The 15,892-nt window shown below is 37.4% G+C and overlaps 1 protein-coding gene across 1 annotated transcript in view; it reads left to right on the top strand.

Moving 5' to 3' along the window:
- Window positions 1–15,892, top strand: part of LOC140172642 (uncharacterized) — a 102,401-nt gene that overhangs the window by 72,778 nt on the left and 13,731 nt on the right. The window contains 6 exon segments of the mRNA XM_072195775.1: window positions 7,061–7,186; window positions 8,119–8,190; window positions 10,064–10,118; window positions 11,080–11,228; window positions 11,905–11,987; window positions 13,179–13,214. Coding sequence (XP_072051876.1) covers window positions 7,061–7,186; window positions 8,119–8,190; window positions 10,064–10,118; window positions 11,080–11,228; window positions 11,905–11,987; window positions 13,179–13,214 — 521 coding nt within the window.

Genomic DNA, 15,892 nt, shown 5'->3' with positions numbered 1-15,892 from the left:
GCACAAAGGTTTTGAATTAGAATCATGACCCTAAGGATTGAAGATTAGGGTTAGGTTATGATAAGGTTTGGGTCAGGATCAGGGATTTGAGTAGGCTACAAAGCAGCATTTTCTATTTTAAAGTTGCTCCTTCAAATTATCAGTATATTTTAAAAAGCGGCATTGGATATTTGTCTTTTGCTTAAAAAAACTATTAAAAAAACACCTTTATTCATGGAATTAGATATTTTTGTAGGATATTCATGTTATATACAAAACTGTACTGCAAAAATATTTTATGGTGATGTAAACTAGATCAGATTTTTGACTGAGAGTAAGTACTTAACCAAGTTGGCAGGAATGTCTTACTACATCTATGCTCTTATGTGTTGATGTCTTTAACCTGTAGTTCTTAACCTCGCGATAGTATTATATGTTAGTTTAGTGGTTGCCCAAGGAAGTTGTTGAGTGTTAATATGATAAAGTGCCAGGTTTTGCGGCCGGCTCCTTAATCTGGGGTGGGTTTTCAAGAGCACTTCATAGAGGAAATTGTGGCGTATTCTTGGCTTGTTCCGCGATAGGGTTGTGGCTTTATTTTGAGGTTTCATTTTTGTCGTGAACACTAAAAGGTCAAATGTGCGTTGGAAGAGAAGTTCAGTGATAAACTGTTATGTTTGTGGTTGGTATTACTGTAGCGGATAGTTTGTGAGAACACTTAATAGGCGACTCGTGGCATGGCATATTCTTGGCTCGGCCATGCATTCTGTTGTTGGTTTATGGGTTCATGCAGTCTATTTTTAATGTTAAAGGTACATTTTGCAAACTTGCAGACTATACTAAAAAATTCAAATCAGATGCCTGGCTTGCAACATTATTTAACATCAGTTTTTAACTTGTCTTAGCAGCAAGTGGAAAACTGTATTCCTGACTCATTCATTGATAGGGTCGTTGTACTTTCAATTGGTCTGTCTAAAATATTAAAGGTGCGTTGAGACTTCAGAGTGATTGGACATAATTGAGTATTCTAGTTGAAATTCATACACCCCCTATGGCAGACATGACCTTAATCGCCCCACACAGGGGGTGTGAATTCCAAATGGGGTTACTGGAATGGGTGACTTCATTTGAAATCCACAACCCCCTTCCATTGTGGTAGATTAAGGTCATACCTTTCACAGGGTGTGTATGAATTTCGAACTGGAATTAGCCAATTGTAATATAACCATGTCAGTTATTGAAAAATTGTTCTGGTAACTTTTCACAGATCTACATGAAAGTCTTCCTTTTAAGGGCTCAGATAGCAACGTTTTCACATATTTTTGTGGGACCTGAGAGCACATCAGACATATCGAAATGCATTTTGAATATGAGGAAATGTCCTTCTGATATGTCTGAAGTGCTCTCAGGTCCCACAAAAAATACTATGCAAACGTTGCTACCTGAGCCCTTAAGCCATTGGTACATTGAAAACTTAGATTTAGGATGTTGATGATGTGAATTGCTCATTTCCTATCGCTTTAATCATCAGAGATTTTATCTTGCTGTTACCATGCAAATGGGGGCCTTTGTCAATGTTTGACGAGAAAAAATTAGTTTATAATTTGTTCAGGGCATAATGAGTGTTAAAATTTAACAGACTGAATCGTATTGTAATCATTCATGCGAATTGGTCCATAAGGAGCCAAAAGAACTTGTGCTGAGCAAAGTGTTTACAATCCAGGCAATAGGCTATTCAAGTTGAAATCCATACACCCCATGTGGAAGACATTACCTTAATCTCCCACACAGGGGGTGTGGGATGGAGTTGCCCATTCAGGTAGCCTCATTTGGAGATTCATACTCCCTGTGTTGAAGGTAAGGTCATGTCTTCCATATGAGGTGTATGGATTTCAACTGTAAGAGCCCAATTTGTGTATAACTATTGAACTATACGCACAAATAAGAAGCTAGCATCAGAAAAGGCTCCTTTAAATGGAATAGTTAAAATTTTTTTTTAAAGAATAGTATTTGATATTGTTCCTGTACTGTCGTTATAGACATCTGATTAGCTGACTGAAAACGTAACAAAATTCATCAGCACCGCATTCACAGAAGAACATATCATATAGCATTCGGGGCGTGCATCGATAGTGAAAGTACCAAGACGGTAGTTATATGTAGAAATAACGATCATCAATCATGCAGAGTTTAAGGCGTAGCTCTATGCATTCTTCGCAGGCAGTATTTCAATATGTTAAAAAAATGAAGTCATGCTTATGGCACTCTAGTTAATATCATCAATTTATACAACATATTTGTGGTTTTGATGCCTTCAAATTTATGGTATATGAGAGTTCAAATTTTGCAAATAAAACATTACACATATTTTCATAACCACTCTCGTTAAGAGCCTGGAAAAGCATAATACTTGCATTGAGTAAGTTTTAAAAGTCGGTAAGCCCTGATTGTGTCCACACCACATATTTTTGACCATTTTGCAGAGTAGAAACCGGGAGCAGAACATACCCGTTGTGAAAATAAACCACTGGCAAGATATAGTTGTTTGTTTTAATATCCTCAGATTATTTATGTACTGATGAGAGTTGGAGGGAAAATGTTGTCATGTTTTTTGCAATTTGGCCATTCCATTTAAAATCCACACTACCCCTGTGGAAGATTTTGGAAATATCTTCTACGGGGGAGTATGAATTTCAAATGGAATGAACACATTAGGCAGCTGCATTTGAATTTCATACACTCTCTGAGAAAGATTCAGCCTGAATCTTCCACTGAGGGAGGGTGAGTTTCAAATGGAACTGCTAATGTGCTCATTCCATTTGAAATTCATACTCCCCTGTGGAAGATATTTCCAAAATCTTCCACAGGGGTAGTGTGGATTTTAAATGAATAGTCCAATAGCAGCCTTTTGTTATAATGTAGGCTCTTATAGGTGCCAATTTAGGATGTCCGTTCTTGGGATATGTAGTGATTTGAGATATATCCAAGAGTCACCTTTTCATGCAAAGAGCACTGATTTATCAGACTTGCGCATGACTTAATAGTCCAGTTTATTAAAAAGGGCCTGCAGCCAGGATTTAGTGGAGGGATTGTGATATTTCCAAATAAAGACATTTTTTTGAGGTGGGGAGGGGGTGGCATGTTTGTAATAAATAGATTGGAAATCTGGAATGGACTTTTATTTAATTGGTTTATCATTGAACATTTTCATTCAAGAGAGTAAATCTTATATGAATTTGATACATTGCACATATTTTCACAAGTGGTAATTTTGATTGATTTTGGGAGAGCGATATGTACACCACCTCCATGCGCCTGATGATATGTTTTGGATTCTTGGTCATTTTCAATATCAAAATCCAGCATACTGAAACAAGCCACTGCACGTACCTGTACGCATATACAGCATTTTTGTACTACCACAGTAACATATATCAACTGCTCATTGCCAGAAGTGGGTAAGTGCAATAGCTGCTGTGTGAACATTTGGCATTTACACACAGTATATTGTACTCATCTACACATGGCAGCTATTGCACTTACTCACTTATGGCACTGAGCAGTCGATATGTATAGAAGAGCTGCACTATTTGTACTAGAGCAATCATATATCGACTGCTCAGTGCCAGAAGTGGGTATGTGCAATAGCTGCTGTGTGAATTAACACAATTTACACACAGTATATTGTACTCATCTACACATGGCAGCGACACATGGCAGCTAGTGCACTTACTCACTTATGGCACTGAGCAGTCGATATGTATACAAGAGCTGCACTATTTGTACTAGAGCAATCATTCAGGCTATATGTGGTTTGGTACAGTAGACTTGAATGACTCGGTGTGGTTTCAAGGGGAAATGCACGGAGTTCAACTGTAGCATGTGTAGTATTTGGCACAATAATATCTTGTGTGTTGATAACATATGGTCATTTTCACAGTAAAGGGTGTAACTTTTGATTTTTTAGGGTCAAAATTTCAAACCACTTAAATATGTTTCTGTTTACTGAAATCATGCATAGAAGCAACTTAAATTTCAGTAACATAATGTTTCAAGGCTTAAATCTTTTGATTTCTAATAAAAAATTTGACATTTCCATAACATTTTGGTTAAAATCTAAGAAAAAATGTATTTTACATATGCTCAGAAAATTATGACATGAAAGCTGGAATACATGTAAAATCCCATTCCAAAGTAAGTCAACAGATATAAGTTAAATTTTATACCATGTTTTGCTATGTTTGTAATTGCAGTTTTGAAAATTTTTAACATCAAGTGTCATTTTACAATGGAAATTTCCCAACCTTAAACATATTTTTTAAGTTTTAATTGGGTTCCTAAAATAATTTGAATGTCTAACTTCATGTTCAAATACTACTTGATGAAAGGAACCTACCAGCCAAGTTTCACAGAAATTGGAGTTATTTTTTAGAATTGGCAGTTCAAGCGATTTGTGTTTCGGAGGCTTCAGTTAACAACACAGGTGATCATAAAAGTAAAATATTTGGCTAACTACTACAAGTTGACATGAAAAAATAGGTAAAAAATATCACAAAATTACCAATTTTCATGCTTTGCATCTAAGTATTGAATTTCAGTTGTGACAAAAATTAAATTATCACAGCAAGTCATTTTTTTTGTTTCGTTTGCTTCATGTTAACAATGGTTAAACATTGCAGAAGTATTTTTTTGAAAACAACACTGTTGTGATCATCTAAGCTGTTATTTTCTTGTGTGTATTGAATTAATGATTCTATGCAGCAGATATTGTAGATTAATCACACATTAATTTTTTCACCCATTCGTTAAGCATGGTGTTAACTTGCATGTGAAGCCTCCAAACAGGCTTTCTTGGGTATCAGTATATTTTTCAAACATTAACCATAATATCAATTTTTTTTAAATTTATGACATTCTGCACATATCAAGTAACAATTACAATGCAGATATCAATATGGAACACACCAATTTAGATGTGCAAAGAGGATTGTTGTTTCGGAGGCTTCATTTGTTTCGGAGGCTTCAAGTGTTAACGGAAAGTTTGTATTGGGTCCCATTTTCAAACTGTGATATATATCTCCACGATTTAAAAACAAGTGACTTGAGGATCTACTTTGCTACATTTTGATTAATAGATTGGATGAGCTCTTTTATTTATATTTGCCCAAGCTAGCTGAACAGTTTGTTTCGGAGGCTTCAAAAAAGTTAACGGAAAATCGGCTCTTTGAAGTCAAGATTTTATAACAATTTTAAAAGCTTGCAAATCGACTAATTTTTGTTACCCATTTCAAGTTAAGATATCAACTGTTATGAATCAAGAAGAAGTGAAGAAATAACCAAGAATTATGAACCAAAGCTATACCCACAAAGTTTGTTAACAATTGTTAACGGAAAATGAAGCCTCGAAACGACAAATATCAAGTCCGGTTCTCAAAAATACAGGGCTGTTCACAATTAAATCTAATGTGGCAGTGTTTACTGAACATATGACCATACTTTCAGGATAAGAAAAATTATCCATGAACTAACTGAAGAAATCACAGGGTTTTACAAAAATGTTACTGTTTTTTTTAGTTTTCAAAATGGCAATATTAAGTACATTTAAGCCTGCTAAAACTGAACGCAGTAACTCCCAAAGATGATTATGCTACCCAAGGTAGCTGCTAACTAGGTGACTTATGTGGCCAAAAATCATGGAATTCTGTGGCTTTATTAGAACACTACGGATCAAAATGTTAAAAATCCAAAGTTACACCCTTTACCGTGAAAATGACCATATATGAATGGCTCACTAATGGCAGCAAGAATATCTATGTAAAATCTCTTTAAAATGGTTTCGTCTGGGCTTTGTCAAGTTATCTTTTCTTTTTACTTTCACTAAAGATATTCATCATATAATTACTGTTTTCTAGTAACTTGTCATTCATACTTTGCAACAAATGATTCCTGGTCAAAATTCAAGATATTCCAAATACCATGCAAACCGCAGCTGAATGCTGAACATGTGAAGAGAAAAATTCGTGTATAAAAACAAGAATTGTAGCATCTAGTTTTAAGAGATAAACCAGAGGTGTAAGTCTTCCGGATTTTTTTTTTTTTAAATTTTATTATTATTATTATTATTATTATTATTATTTTTTTTACATTTCGGGATTGGATGATGATAATTAAGTCATAAAAAGAGCACAAAAATTTTTTTTTTGAGGGGGGTGATACCTGCAGCCGAATCCCCGGACAAGCCCCTGTGCACTTCCGGAAATTTGCCGAGGTGCTCGCCTTTGGCTCGCATGTTTTTCAGGGAGTGGATCATTACCTCACTTACACCTCTGATAAACATAGGGCAAATGTATAAACACAGTCAGGAAGTAAATATTGAAATTCAAAATATATGGTCGCTATTGCAGGTAAAACAATTTTGTTCTGAGGTAGCGAATTCCACACAGCCCCTGCACACTTTACAGATTGTCGCTAATCAAGACTCTCCATAGAACCGTTGACTTCAAGCGGACATAAAGCTATCCAAAACAGCATATAATGGGCTATTCCATTCAAAATCCACACTTCCCCTGTGGAAGATTTAGCTAAAGTCTTCTACAGAGGGAGTATGAGTTTCAAATAGAATAGACAATTGGGTAACTTATATTTGAAATACTCACTCCAGTTGTTGAAGATATAGGTAAAGGGGGAGTATGGGTTTCAAAATGATTAACTCTGACCAATTACATATGAAAAACACACTCCCTCTGTGGAAGATATTTCCAAAATCTTCCACAGGGGTAGTGTGGATTTCAACTGGAATAGCCCATAAACCATTTTAACCAGGATGAGCTTCCCAAATTGTACATGGGTTATACTGAGACATCCAGCAGTAAAAGTTACTTTCCAGGAGAATTTCAACCTGGCTCAATGTTCACACAAGCAAACTGCCGTGACTGTGAGGACTCAAACTTGCATCATCATCTGATGTTGGAGTCCGGTGCCTCCTCAAGTAAGCTATCTGCTGAATTTAGTCATGATAATTGTAGAAAGGTGACAAAATACAAGTATTTTGATATCTACCTCAAATTTGCTTGTTTCTTTACAGATTGGTGGCTGTGAATTAGATTTAGTCAAGTTTTCGCAAATTGTAATGCAACAAGGTGGACTGAAGACCATCACAAGTAAACAAAAGTGGAACAAAGTGGCTGATCAACTCAAGATACCAAAGACGGTAAGTGTACAGATGATACACAGTACAAGAAGCTGGAAATTTAGAGGAAGCAACACATCTAAACTGAGCTCAAAAAGAAACTTATAATTTTTCACAAGGTCATATCTTGAAATCCTGTCCATCAAATTGAACCAAAATTACACACAGATTTACTTCAATACTCTACTCTTAACACATGTCAGTAACCAAGCAGTTATCCAACTGACACAACAGCAAAATGCACTGACATGGGACAGCTTCCTGGACCACATTCACAGCCCAGCCATGTTTCATGAAAAAAGTGTATGAAAAGCAGAAAGCAGCACCGTTTTATCATCTGTGCAAGGATCGTGTGTACATTCTCACAGATTTTTTGTCCTGGGTGCCCAATGTTGGGCTGTGAAAGTGAAGGAAGTCCAGGAAGCTGTCCCATGACAGAGCATTTTGCTGTTGTGTCAGTTGGACAACTGCTTGGTTACTAACATGTGTTTTGAGTAGTGTATTAAGGTAATCCTGTGTGTAATTTTGGTTCATTTTGATTGACAGTATTTTAAGATATGACCTTGTGATTCACAAGTTGTAAAAAATTACAAGTTTCTTTTTGAGCTCAGTTTATTAAGCCTGGGATCTGAAGCCAAAATAGCTTGATACTTCGTACTGTAATATGACAAATATACTGCTATGAAAGGCTTCCCATATCCTTTTTATGAGACAAATAATGAACTTGACAAGATTTCTATCAAATGCATTATTACTGTCACAAGAAATGTACAGTTTGCCCAAGACAGTTTACCATAACAAAAGACAAGTTCTTATCTTTGGATAGGCTTCAGTTGGAAAATTTACAGTGATCTATTTCAATCCACCAATCTTATTATGTCTTCTTTATTGTAATGAGTGTGAAAAAATTATTGAAAGTTGGTATAAGTATATTTCATTATTTCTTTTTACAGATTCAGAATCGAGTTTGCAAGCTGGACAGTATTTACTGCAAGTATCTGCTATCGTATGATACGCTCACAAAGGTCTGTATAGAAAACTATAAAGTCAACTAATATTCAACTACTTACTACAAGTTTATATTGAGCATAAATACTTGGTGTTTGGGCACACTCTTAACCCTAACCCAACTAGGTCTCACTAAAGCTCACTATTAAAACCACTCCTAGTGCATGCATTCCATGTGACTTGATGATGCAATCAGCCCAAGTCATATACCCAGGGAATCTTTGGCCCGGCCAACGTCACCTGTGTGGCTACATGCTGGGGATCTTCTGCGTGGCATGCGAGGGGTCCCAGGCTCGAATCCCGAGGTGCCAAGTGACTTTTCTCCTCATCTTCTCTCCTTTTTCGTTTCTTCTTTCCCTTCCGATAGCAAAAAACCACGGGTAGGGTTAGGGTTAATATGCATGTTTTTCCTAGACTTATGCCTCCTTAACCCTCACCCAACTAGGTCTCACTAAAGCTCACTATTAAAACCACTCTGCATGCATGCATTCCATGTGACTTGTTGACGCTTAATCAGCCCAAGTCATATATACCCAGGGAATCGCTGACCGGCCAACGCGTCACCTGTGTGGCTACATGCTGGGGATCTTCTGCGTGGCATGCGAGGGGTCCCAGGCTCGAATCCCGGGGGTGCCAAGTGACTTTTCTCCTCATCTTCTCTCCTTTTTCGTTTCTTCTTTCCCTTCCGATAGCAAAAAAACCACGGGTAGGGTTAGGGTTAATGCTTGCTATCTTGTTGAAGCGTAATGCTGCGGCAAACTATCGGGTTATTCCATTTTAAATCCATACACCCCTATGTCAAATTTACACACCCCTGTGGAATGAGAAAAGCAAGAAAATTTCCACATATACAGTACTGAAAAAGTAAACAAGTTTTACACAGTGCATACAAAGAGAGTGCTAGTCAGTCAGTTGGTGCTCCTTTAACTTCCTGACACATATATTTCTATTGAGAACATTTCATTGTCAAAATTGCCATAATCATGCGTCCTTCCTGCACTTACACAGTGTGCTATAATAAGAACACTGCCTCTGAGCTATAGTATTATCAATGGCATCAAGGTCGCAGCCAACCAACGACAATGGCTGCCTCAAGGATTTTGAAATTAGGCCAGAAAAAGTGATTTCCATGGAGAAATAGTAGACCAATTTTGAGAGTGGCTCAGAGGAGTATATTATTTACAGCATAAATAAAATAAGTTCGAAAGCCCTGGTGTATATTATTAAGTTCAAACCTTTCCTGAATAAAGGTTCAATTTCAGAAAATTCGAGTCAGATATGTACAAATTCATCTTTTTTTTTAGTTCTAGCCCTTACATATTGTTGTTATCACCACAAACTTGTCAATTAGCATCATACTAATGCAAGTATGAACATTTCACTGCTAAAAAGTCATTAACATCAACCTCTGTTGACGGAATAAAACAATATCAAAGCCTGATCGCTACTTGCGCACAGCGAATCCTTTGAAGCGATCATGTGTTAAAGTTTGTTTGTCTTATAATAAGCAAAAATTATTCGGTTTTTGTTACTCCACGCATCAAAACAGAAGAGTGACTTGAAAACTACTTTTTCATGCTGCTTTGACTATTCATACAACTTTTTTCCCAATTGTGATCAATGTGTGTATCGGTATTATTAATTTCAAATTGAATTACAAGTGAAGTTGATACCATGTACCAGCATGAAACAAATTTTCATTCTTATCACCATAATTACCGACAATTCCAACCATTTGGTACGATAAAATCGCAGTGTGAATAGAAACCATATGCATTACAAATCTAATAAACGTTAAGGGAAAGTGTCAATTTATAAGGGCACAATATATGTCGGGTTATTCTAACTGAGTAACTCAATTGGTGTGTTTCTCATTTGGTGCATTCATAGGAAGAAAAGGACAAATTGTTAGCTGATGTAGAAGCAGAGAGAAAACAGAATGCAGGTAAGTAGGTGTAACCATAGGTTTCGAAATTGGGGGGGGGGGACTAAGTACTCAGTCGCCCCTCTCTCCCCTCCCCCATCCATAATGGCAGGTGAAGTTAAAAAAAAACCTGATCAGATACCAGAAAAATTACCGTTTTTTGACCTATTTTTATCAAAGTTTCTGACTGCAAGTGGGGAACCCTGCTCGGGCACCCCCATCAAATGATGACACATGGTTCTGCATATTGGTACTTGTGTTTGACACATTGGGATGTGTCACAAGGGATGTGTGAAATTTCAGGTGGCAAAGGGCCAAAATCAGACAACGTTTGTGGCAGGGCTATTATTGGCTCCGGGGAGTACATTTACATAATCAGTACACTTAAGTACATTACAGGACAAAAATAGGAGCTAATCCAATGAAATAGGACCCCCTATGGAAGGCATGGCCTTAATCTTCCGCACAGGGAGTGTGAATTTCAAATGGGGTTACCTGATTGGGTGACTCCATTTGAAACCTACACCCCCTGTGGGGGAGATTCAGGTCATATCTTCCATAGGCAGGGTATGCATTTTAACTGGAATAACCAATATACCAAACATGAAAGAGCTGGTCATGTAGAGCTGAAATTACAGTAGGCCTTAGCTTCTTGAGATCTTGCCTTCTGTCCTCAGCTGGAAGTTAGCAATTGTACAACAAATATTGAGGCTGTTGACTCAACCAGATATAGATCGAGAGTCCTTTTACACTTGTTGAAGTTGCATGCTTTCTGTATGGGGTGTAAACAACCTGTCGCATCAAGTGCTGCAACTTTGCTCGTTTGGCAAATGAGATCCCAATATTTCAGGACATGTTATACAGGCGAAATATGACAGCACTCCAGTTTGGACTTGTGAATATCTGTTGCTATATATTTCAATATTTTGAATGTCAATATAATGTTAATAACACCCATACCATATTATGAATTTGTCCACAGCCAAGAAATCCAACAGGCATATGAAAGGCGGGAGCACAGAGTGCCAAGCATTCAAAGGGAGAACCTTGAGTCTGGTTCAGTTCTGTCGCACTGCAAACCACATCCGTCAGATGCACTTCAAGAACGAGCCGTGTCCTGCTGAAGTTGAGGTTAGTGATTCTTTACTTCTTTGTTTTGATTGATTGATTGGATAAGTGATTGATTGATTGATTGACTGAAAAAATAATGTGTTCATCACTTATTTGCAGTACTTATAGATTCTTAAAGATGGGATGTGAGAAATTGCAATATGAGATTTTTATTTGCATTGTGCAACAGCCACAAACTGTGAAGACCCATGACAGGTCTAAGTCTTGCTGGTCACAGTATTGAATTGCATGCTAATCTAATCTCGCAGAGCATATAGTACAAGGGCTATTTCTCGGCAAGTATACGCTGGCAAAGTTATGTAATAATCGGATTAACTACCATATCAATAGGTGAAAACAATTTTTGAATATACCGCTCTGTACTGGTACATTCACACGGTACCTCTGCATTGAACCATATCATGCTGATCACTTGCACCTGTAAGATTAGTTATCTTTGAAAAGACCAGTATTGTATTTAATCTATGATTGCAGACATACACAGGTGATGAGTGCAACCAGCTTGTAGTGCAGCACAATTTATTCAAAATTATTTTCACCTATTGCTATGGTAGTTAATCCGATTTATTACGTCACTTCGCCAGAGTATAGCCTTGCTTTGTACATTCATTTTAACATTATTTTAACATGTTGAACCAGGAGTATAACATTTGGGAATCTTTGCTTGTTTCCGTAGCGTGATTATTGGCATGTGATAGAAGAAGGACAAAGTCACGTTGCCGTGCACAGAGCAAGCCTGGATACGTCGGTGACAGGAAGGTGAGATGTTATGTAGTCTGCTCAAAACTTGCTTGATTTACAGAAAAATATCAGTTTCCAGAATGGGTACATTTATTGTAATAATAATTTTTACATTGATAAACATTCTTGGCATTTGCATTGGCTGATGCACCGTAATTGGACGGTAACAGAAAAACATCAGTAGCTAATTTTTTTTAATGTCTTGCAGCATTCTTTTAATAAGTAAAATCATTTGTGGAATATTATGTTTTCGAGTGGTTAAGATTTCGAGTGGTATGTTGTGAAAATCAAATTGTACAAAATCCACCCCATCTTTTTCAAGGCTGCATTGTATTTAATGTTTGAAAAACTCGAATGATACAAATTCTGTTGCATGAGTAACATTGCATGAAGTCTTTGGCAGGGGCGTAACAAGAGCATCAGGGGCCCATGGACAAGGAGCAGTACGGGCCCTTTTAACCAGGGTGGGATTTACCTTATGGGGTCCTGGGCCAGGCCAAAATTTGGAGGCCCCAAACTCACAGGCCGAGGAAGGCATGTGCACTCAAGTCAGTGGCCAAGTTTTGGTTTACGTATAATATAGATTGGACTAACATAATTTGTTCCGAAGTTACTAGGACATTTCGCGCAAAGCATGCGAAAAAATATTTTGGCCAAAAAGAAAGATGCATAGGGCAATTTTGGGCCCGAGCCCATCTGGCCCAATGGTAAATCTGGCCCTGCTCTCCATCAGCCCTTGTTTAATTTTCGCTTTAGTGCTCGGGGCCCATGGACTCTGTCCACCTTCTCCCCCCGCTTGCTACGCCCCTGGTCTTTGGTCCATTGTGTTGCTAACAACTCAAAATGAAACCAAATTGAAGACTGGAACATTTATCAGTTGATTAATTGCACAATTTTGAATATATGACGCCTGTGGCAAAAAGTAACAAGCTTGTGAAAAGCTATGGATAAAATAGTATGATGGTAATCTAAAGTGAAGATTTTAAACTGCATGACTTTCATCAAAGACATGTTTTTATGGGCGTATGATATATTTATTTTACATATAGTTAAGGTTAAAATTGAGCATGGGCATGAGAATGAAAATACCAACCAAATCATATTGTGATTTGTGGACTGATGTTGTATCATATAACCTTTTTTTACTCACCCTGTTCTCATCCATCACCCATTAAACACCTGTTTGTGTATTTGTGCTTGACAATGCAGTGGTTTCCCTACCTGCAAAACAGACTCGTATGCAAAGTAAGTCTTGTTAATGTCAAATGAGATTGCATATACTTGCTTGTTGTTTGGTGTTCATGGCTTAGTTTACTCTTTCAGTTCTGCATTTGGTTCTCTTTTGTTTTCTCTTTGCTTTCTATTTTGTTTAATTGGTTGGTTTGTTGGGTAGCCCTCTCATGGCCTCACAGGGTTGCCAAACCCCGCAATTTGGTAGCCCAATTGGGTGACTTTTGACAATTTCCTGTCCCATAGAAACAATTGGTTATTAAAAGAAACAAATTTGGTGACTTTTCAACATTGGCTCCCACAACTTCTGGTAGTTCCCTGTCCCATAGAAAACAATGGTTAAGAGAAAAATTGGGTGATTTTTTATTTTATTATTTGACCTGCGATTCGGGCCGAAATATTTTGGCACCCGTGTGGCCTCTTCCTACCATATTAAAGGCTGACTGGTGGTAGCGCTGAAGTAGCCCTATTTCTGGTCTGTCAAAAAGATACCTAAATTCCTACTATTTGTGTCTTTGTTCTGAATCCAGTGAACAAAACACCCAATTGGGCAGCACCCAAATGGGTAGATAGCCACTTATTGATTGAATGCTCTTCCCCAGCTTACCGATTGAACAATAAAGTGTTCATAAAATGCTTTTATGCGGAGCTGAAAAAGCAACGATAGTGGGCAAAATTATAGGACTTTACCTTAAAAGTAACTGCTCTGTCTTGGTATTTGCAAAAGCAACCCACAAAATAACAGCTTTACCTTGGTATATCACAAAGGTAACCCAATTTTAGTAAAGCATGGTGACCCATTTTGAGGCTGGTATGTGATTTGAAAATAACCCAATTGTGCGGGTAATGTGGCAACACTGTTAGCTTGCTTGTCTCACTAGGATCCACAACATGCTCATCTGCCAGGTCACAGTTCCTTTACCTCAATATGTTTGTACATTCATTGAATAACCTTGGAATGTTAAGGACACAAAAACTCCAGCTAAAGTTTATTCGGCTTATAAAATTATTCGGTTTTTGTTACTGTGTGCGTCATTAAAGTCCCAACTCACGCTTGCGTAAATTTTCATAAGCATGCGCCAGTCATGCATTACGGAATGTGCAGCTAACTCTTTTTTTGCCTATTATAAGCTGAAGAAACTTTAGAGCTCATTGTTGAATGAAGATTTAAAAACTGTGGCACTGGGATGATACGATAATTACGATTATGGCTTGGTGTCTGCGCTTCTTTACTATTATTTTGTGTTCAGATTTTGGTTTCTTTGTCTGAACACTTTTTTGTCTTTTTCCACTCATAAAGTTGCATGCAGGTAATGTTATTTGAATATAGTAAATGCAATTCTAAATTCTAAACCCGTCAAGTGGCTGAGCATTTGCGACAAGTCAACAAACTTTAAGAGCTTTTCAGGAACTCAAGATTTATTGAAATAGATCAGAAAAGCAAATAAATTGGTTGTTTCCATGGTTTTTGTTTTGCTTTGCTCTTCTGTGTTGTGCCTGAGTCGCCAATCTGCTTTGAATCCAGGACTCACTGCACCATGCTGCACTTCTGGATTCTAGTTCTAGAAAGTTGGAATATGTACCGTATTTCGTCAAATAAACACCCCTGGTGGCGTTACATTTTCCAAACGGGGGCGTTTATTCAAGGTCAATTTTAGAACGATAATTCCCGTTAAAATCATTAGGTAAACTTAAAACTCACGCTAAAATGACGAACTAGAAACTCGTGACTTCTGGTTCACTTCCGGGTTTCCAATCCAGATTTTCGCCAAAAAGTGACGCTATTATCGACCACGTGTGCAACTTGGTAAGCTTACAACACAAGATAGCATGGAAATATCGGCATTTTTTAAACATCTTGGTTGAAAAAAGTGGTGGGGGGCGTTTATTTGAGGGGGGCGACTATTTGACGAAATATGGTATGCAAAATAAAGTTTGCCCGACCGACCAACTGATTTGCTTTGACAGCTTTTGACCACAATTCAAAATATTTTGTGTAAAATAGAATATTTGACCGACAAGCTAATCTTTCCAAGAAGGACTCGAGTAACCGGTAACACACGGTAACCAGAAATATACAAACATTTTTTTCCAGCCTTAGCTGATTTTATTTGCAGTCTTATCTTACCAACTGCAAAAACTGGAAATGCTCACTTTTTTTGGTTTGCTGGATCTTTGGAAAACTTGTAAAAGTTGTCATACACAAAATGTTCAGGAACTTTGAAATCCCTGCATGGATTTTCACATTGTTTTGAAAGTACAGCCATTGTCTCAAGAAAATCCATTTATTTGTATATAATCACTTGGTTTTTGTATTTTTCTCCGCTTGTATTCTATTTGTATATATTTCATTGAATTGCCAAGAGACAACAATGGGCTATTCTGTTTAAAATCCTCACTACCCCTGTGGAAGATTTTTGAAATATCTTCCACAGTGGTGTATGACTTTCAAATGGAATAAATACATTAAGCAGCTCCATTTGAATTTCATACACCCTCTGAGAAAGATTCAACCTACATGTAAATCTACCACAGAGGGAGGGTGAGTTTCAAACTGAGTTAGTTACTGTGCTAATTCCATTTGAAATTCATACTCCCCCTGTGGATGATATTTCCAAAATCTTCCACAGGGGTAGTGTGAATTTCAAGTGGAACAGCCCAGTTCTAATGGAATTGAAAGTACAAGTGTGTAT

The sequence above is a fragment of the Amphiura filiformis genome, chromosome 16 (assembly GCF_039555335.1).
Source record: "Amphiura filiformis chromosome 16, Afil_fr2py, whole genome shotgun sequence".
In the NCBI taxonomy this organism is placed as follows: Eukaryota; Metazoa; Echinodermata; class Ophiuroidea; order Amphilepidida; family Amphiuridae; genus Amphiura; species Amphiura filiformis.
This window is presented reverse-complemented; position numbering and strand designations above follow the sequence as displayed.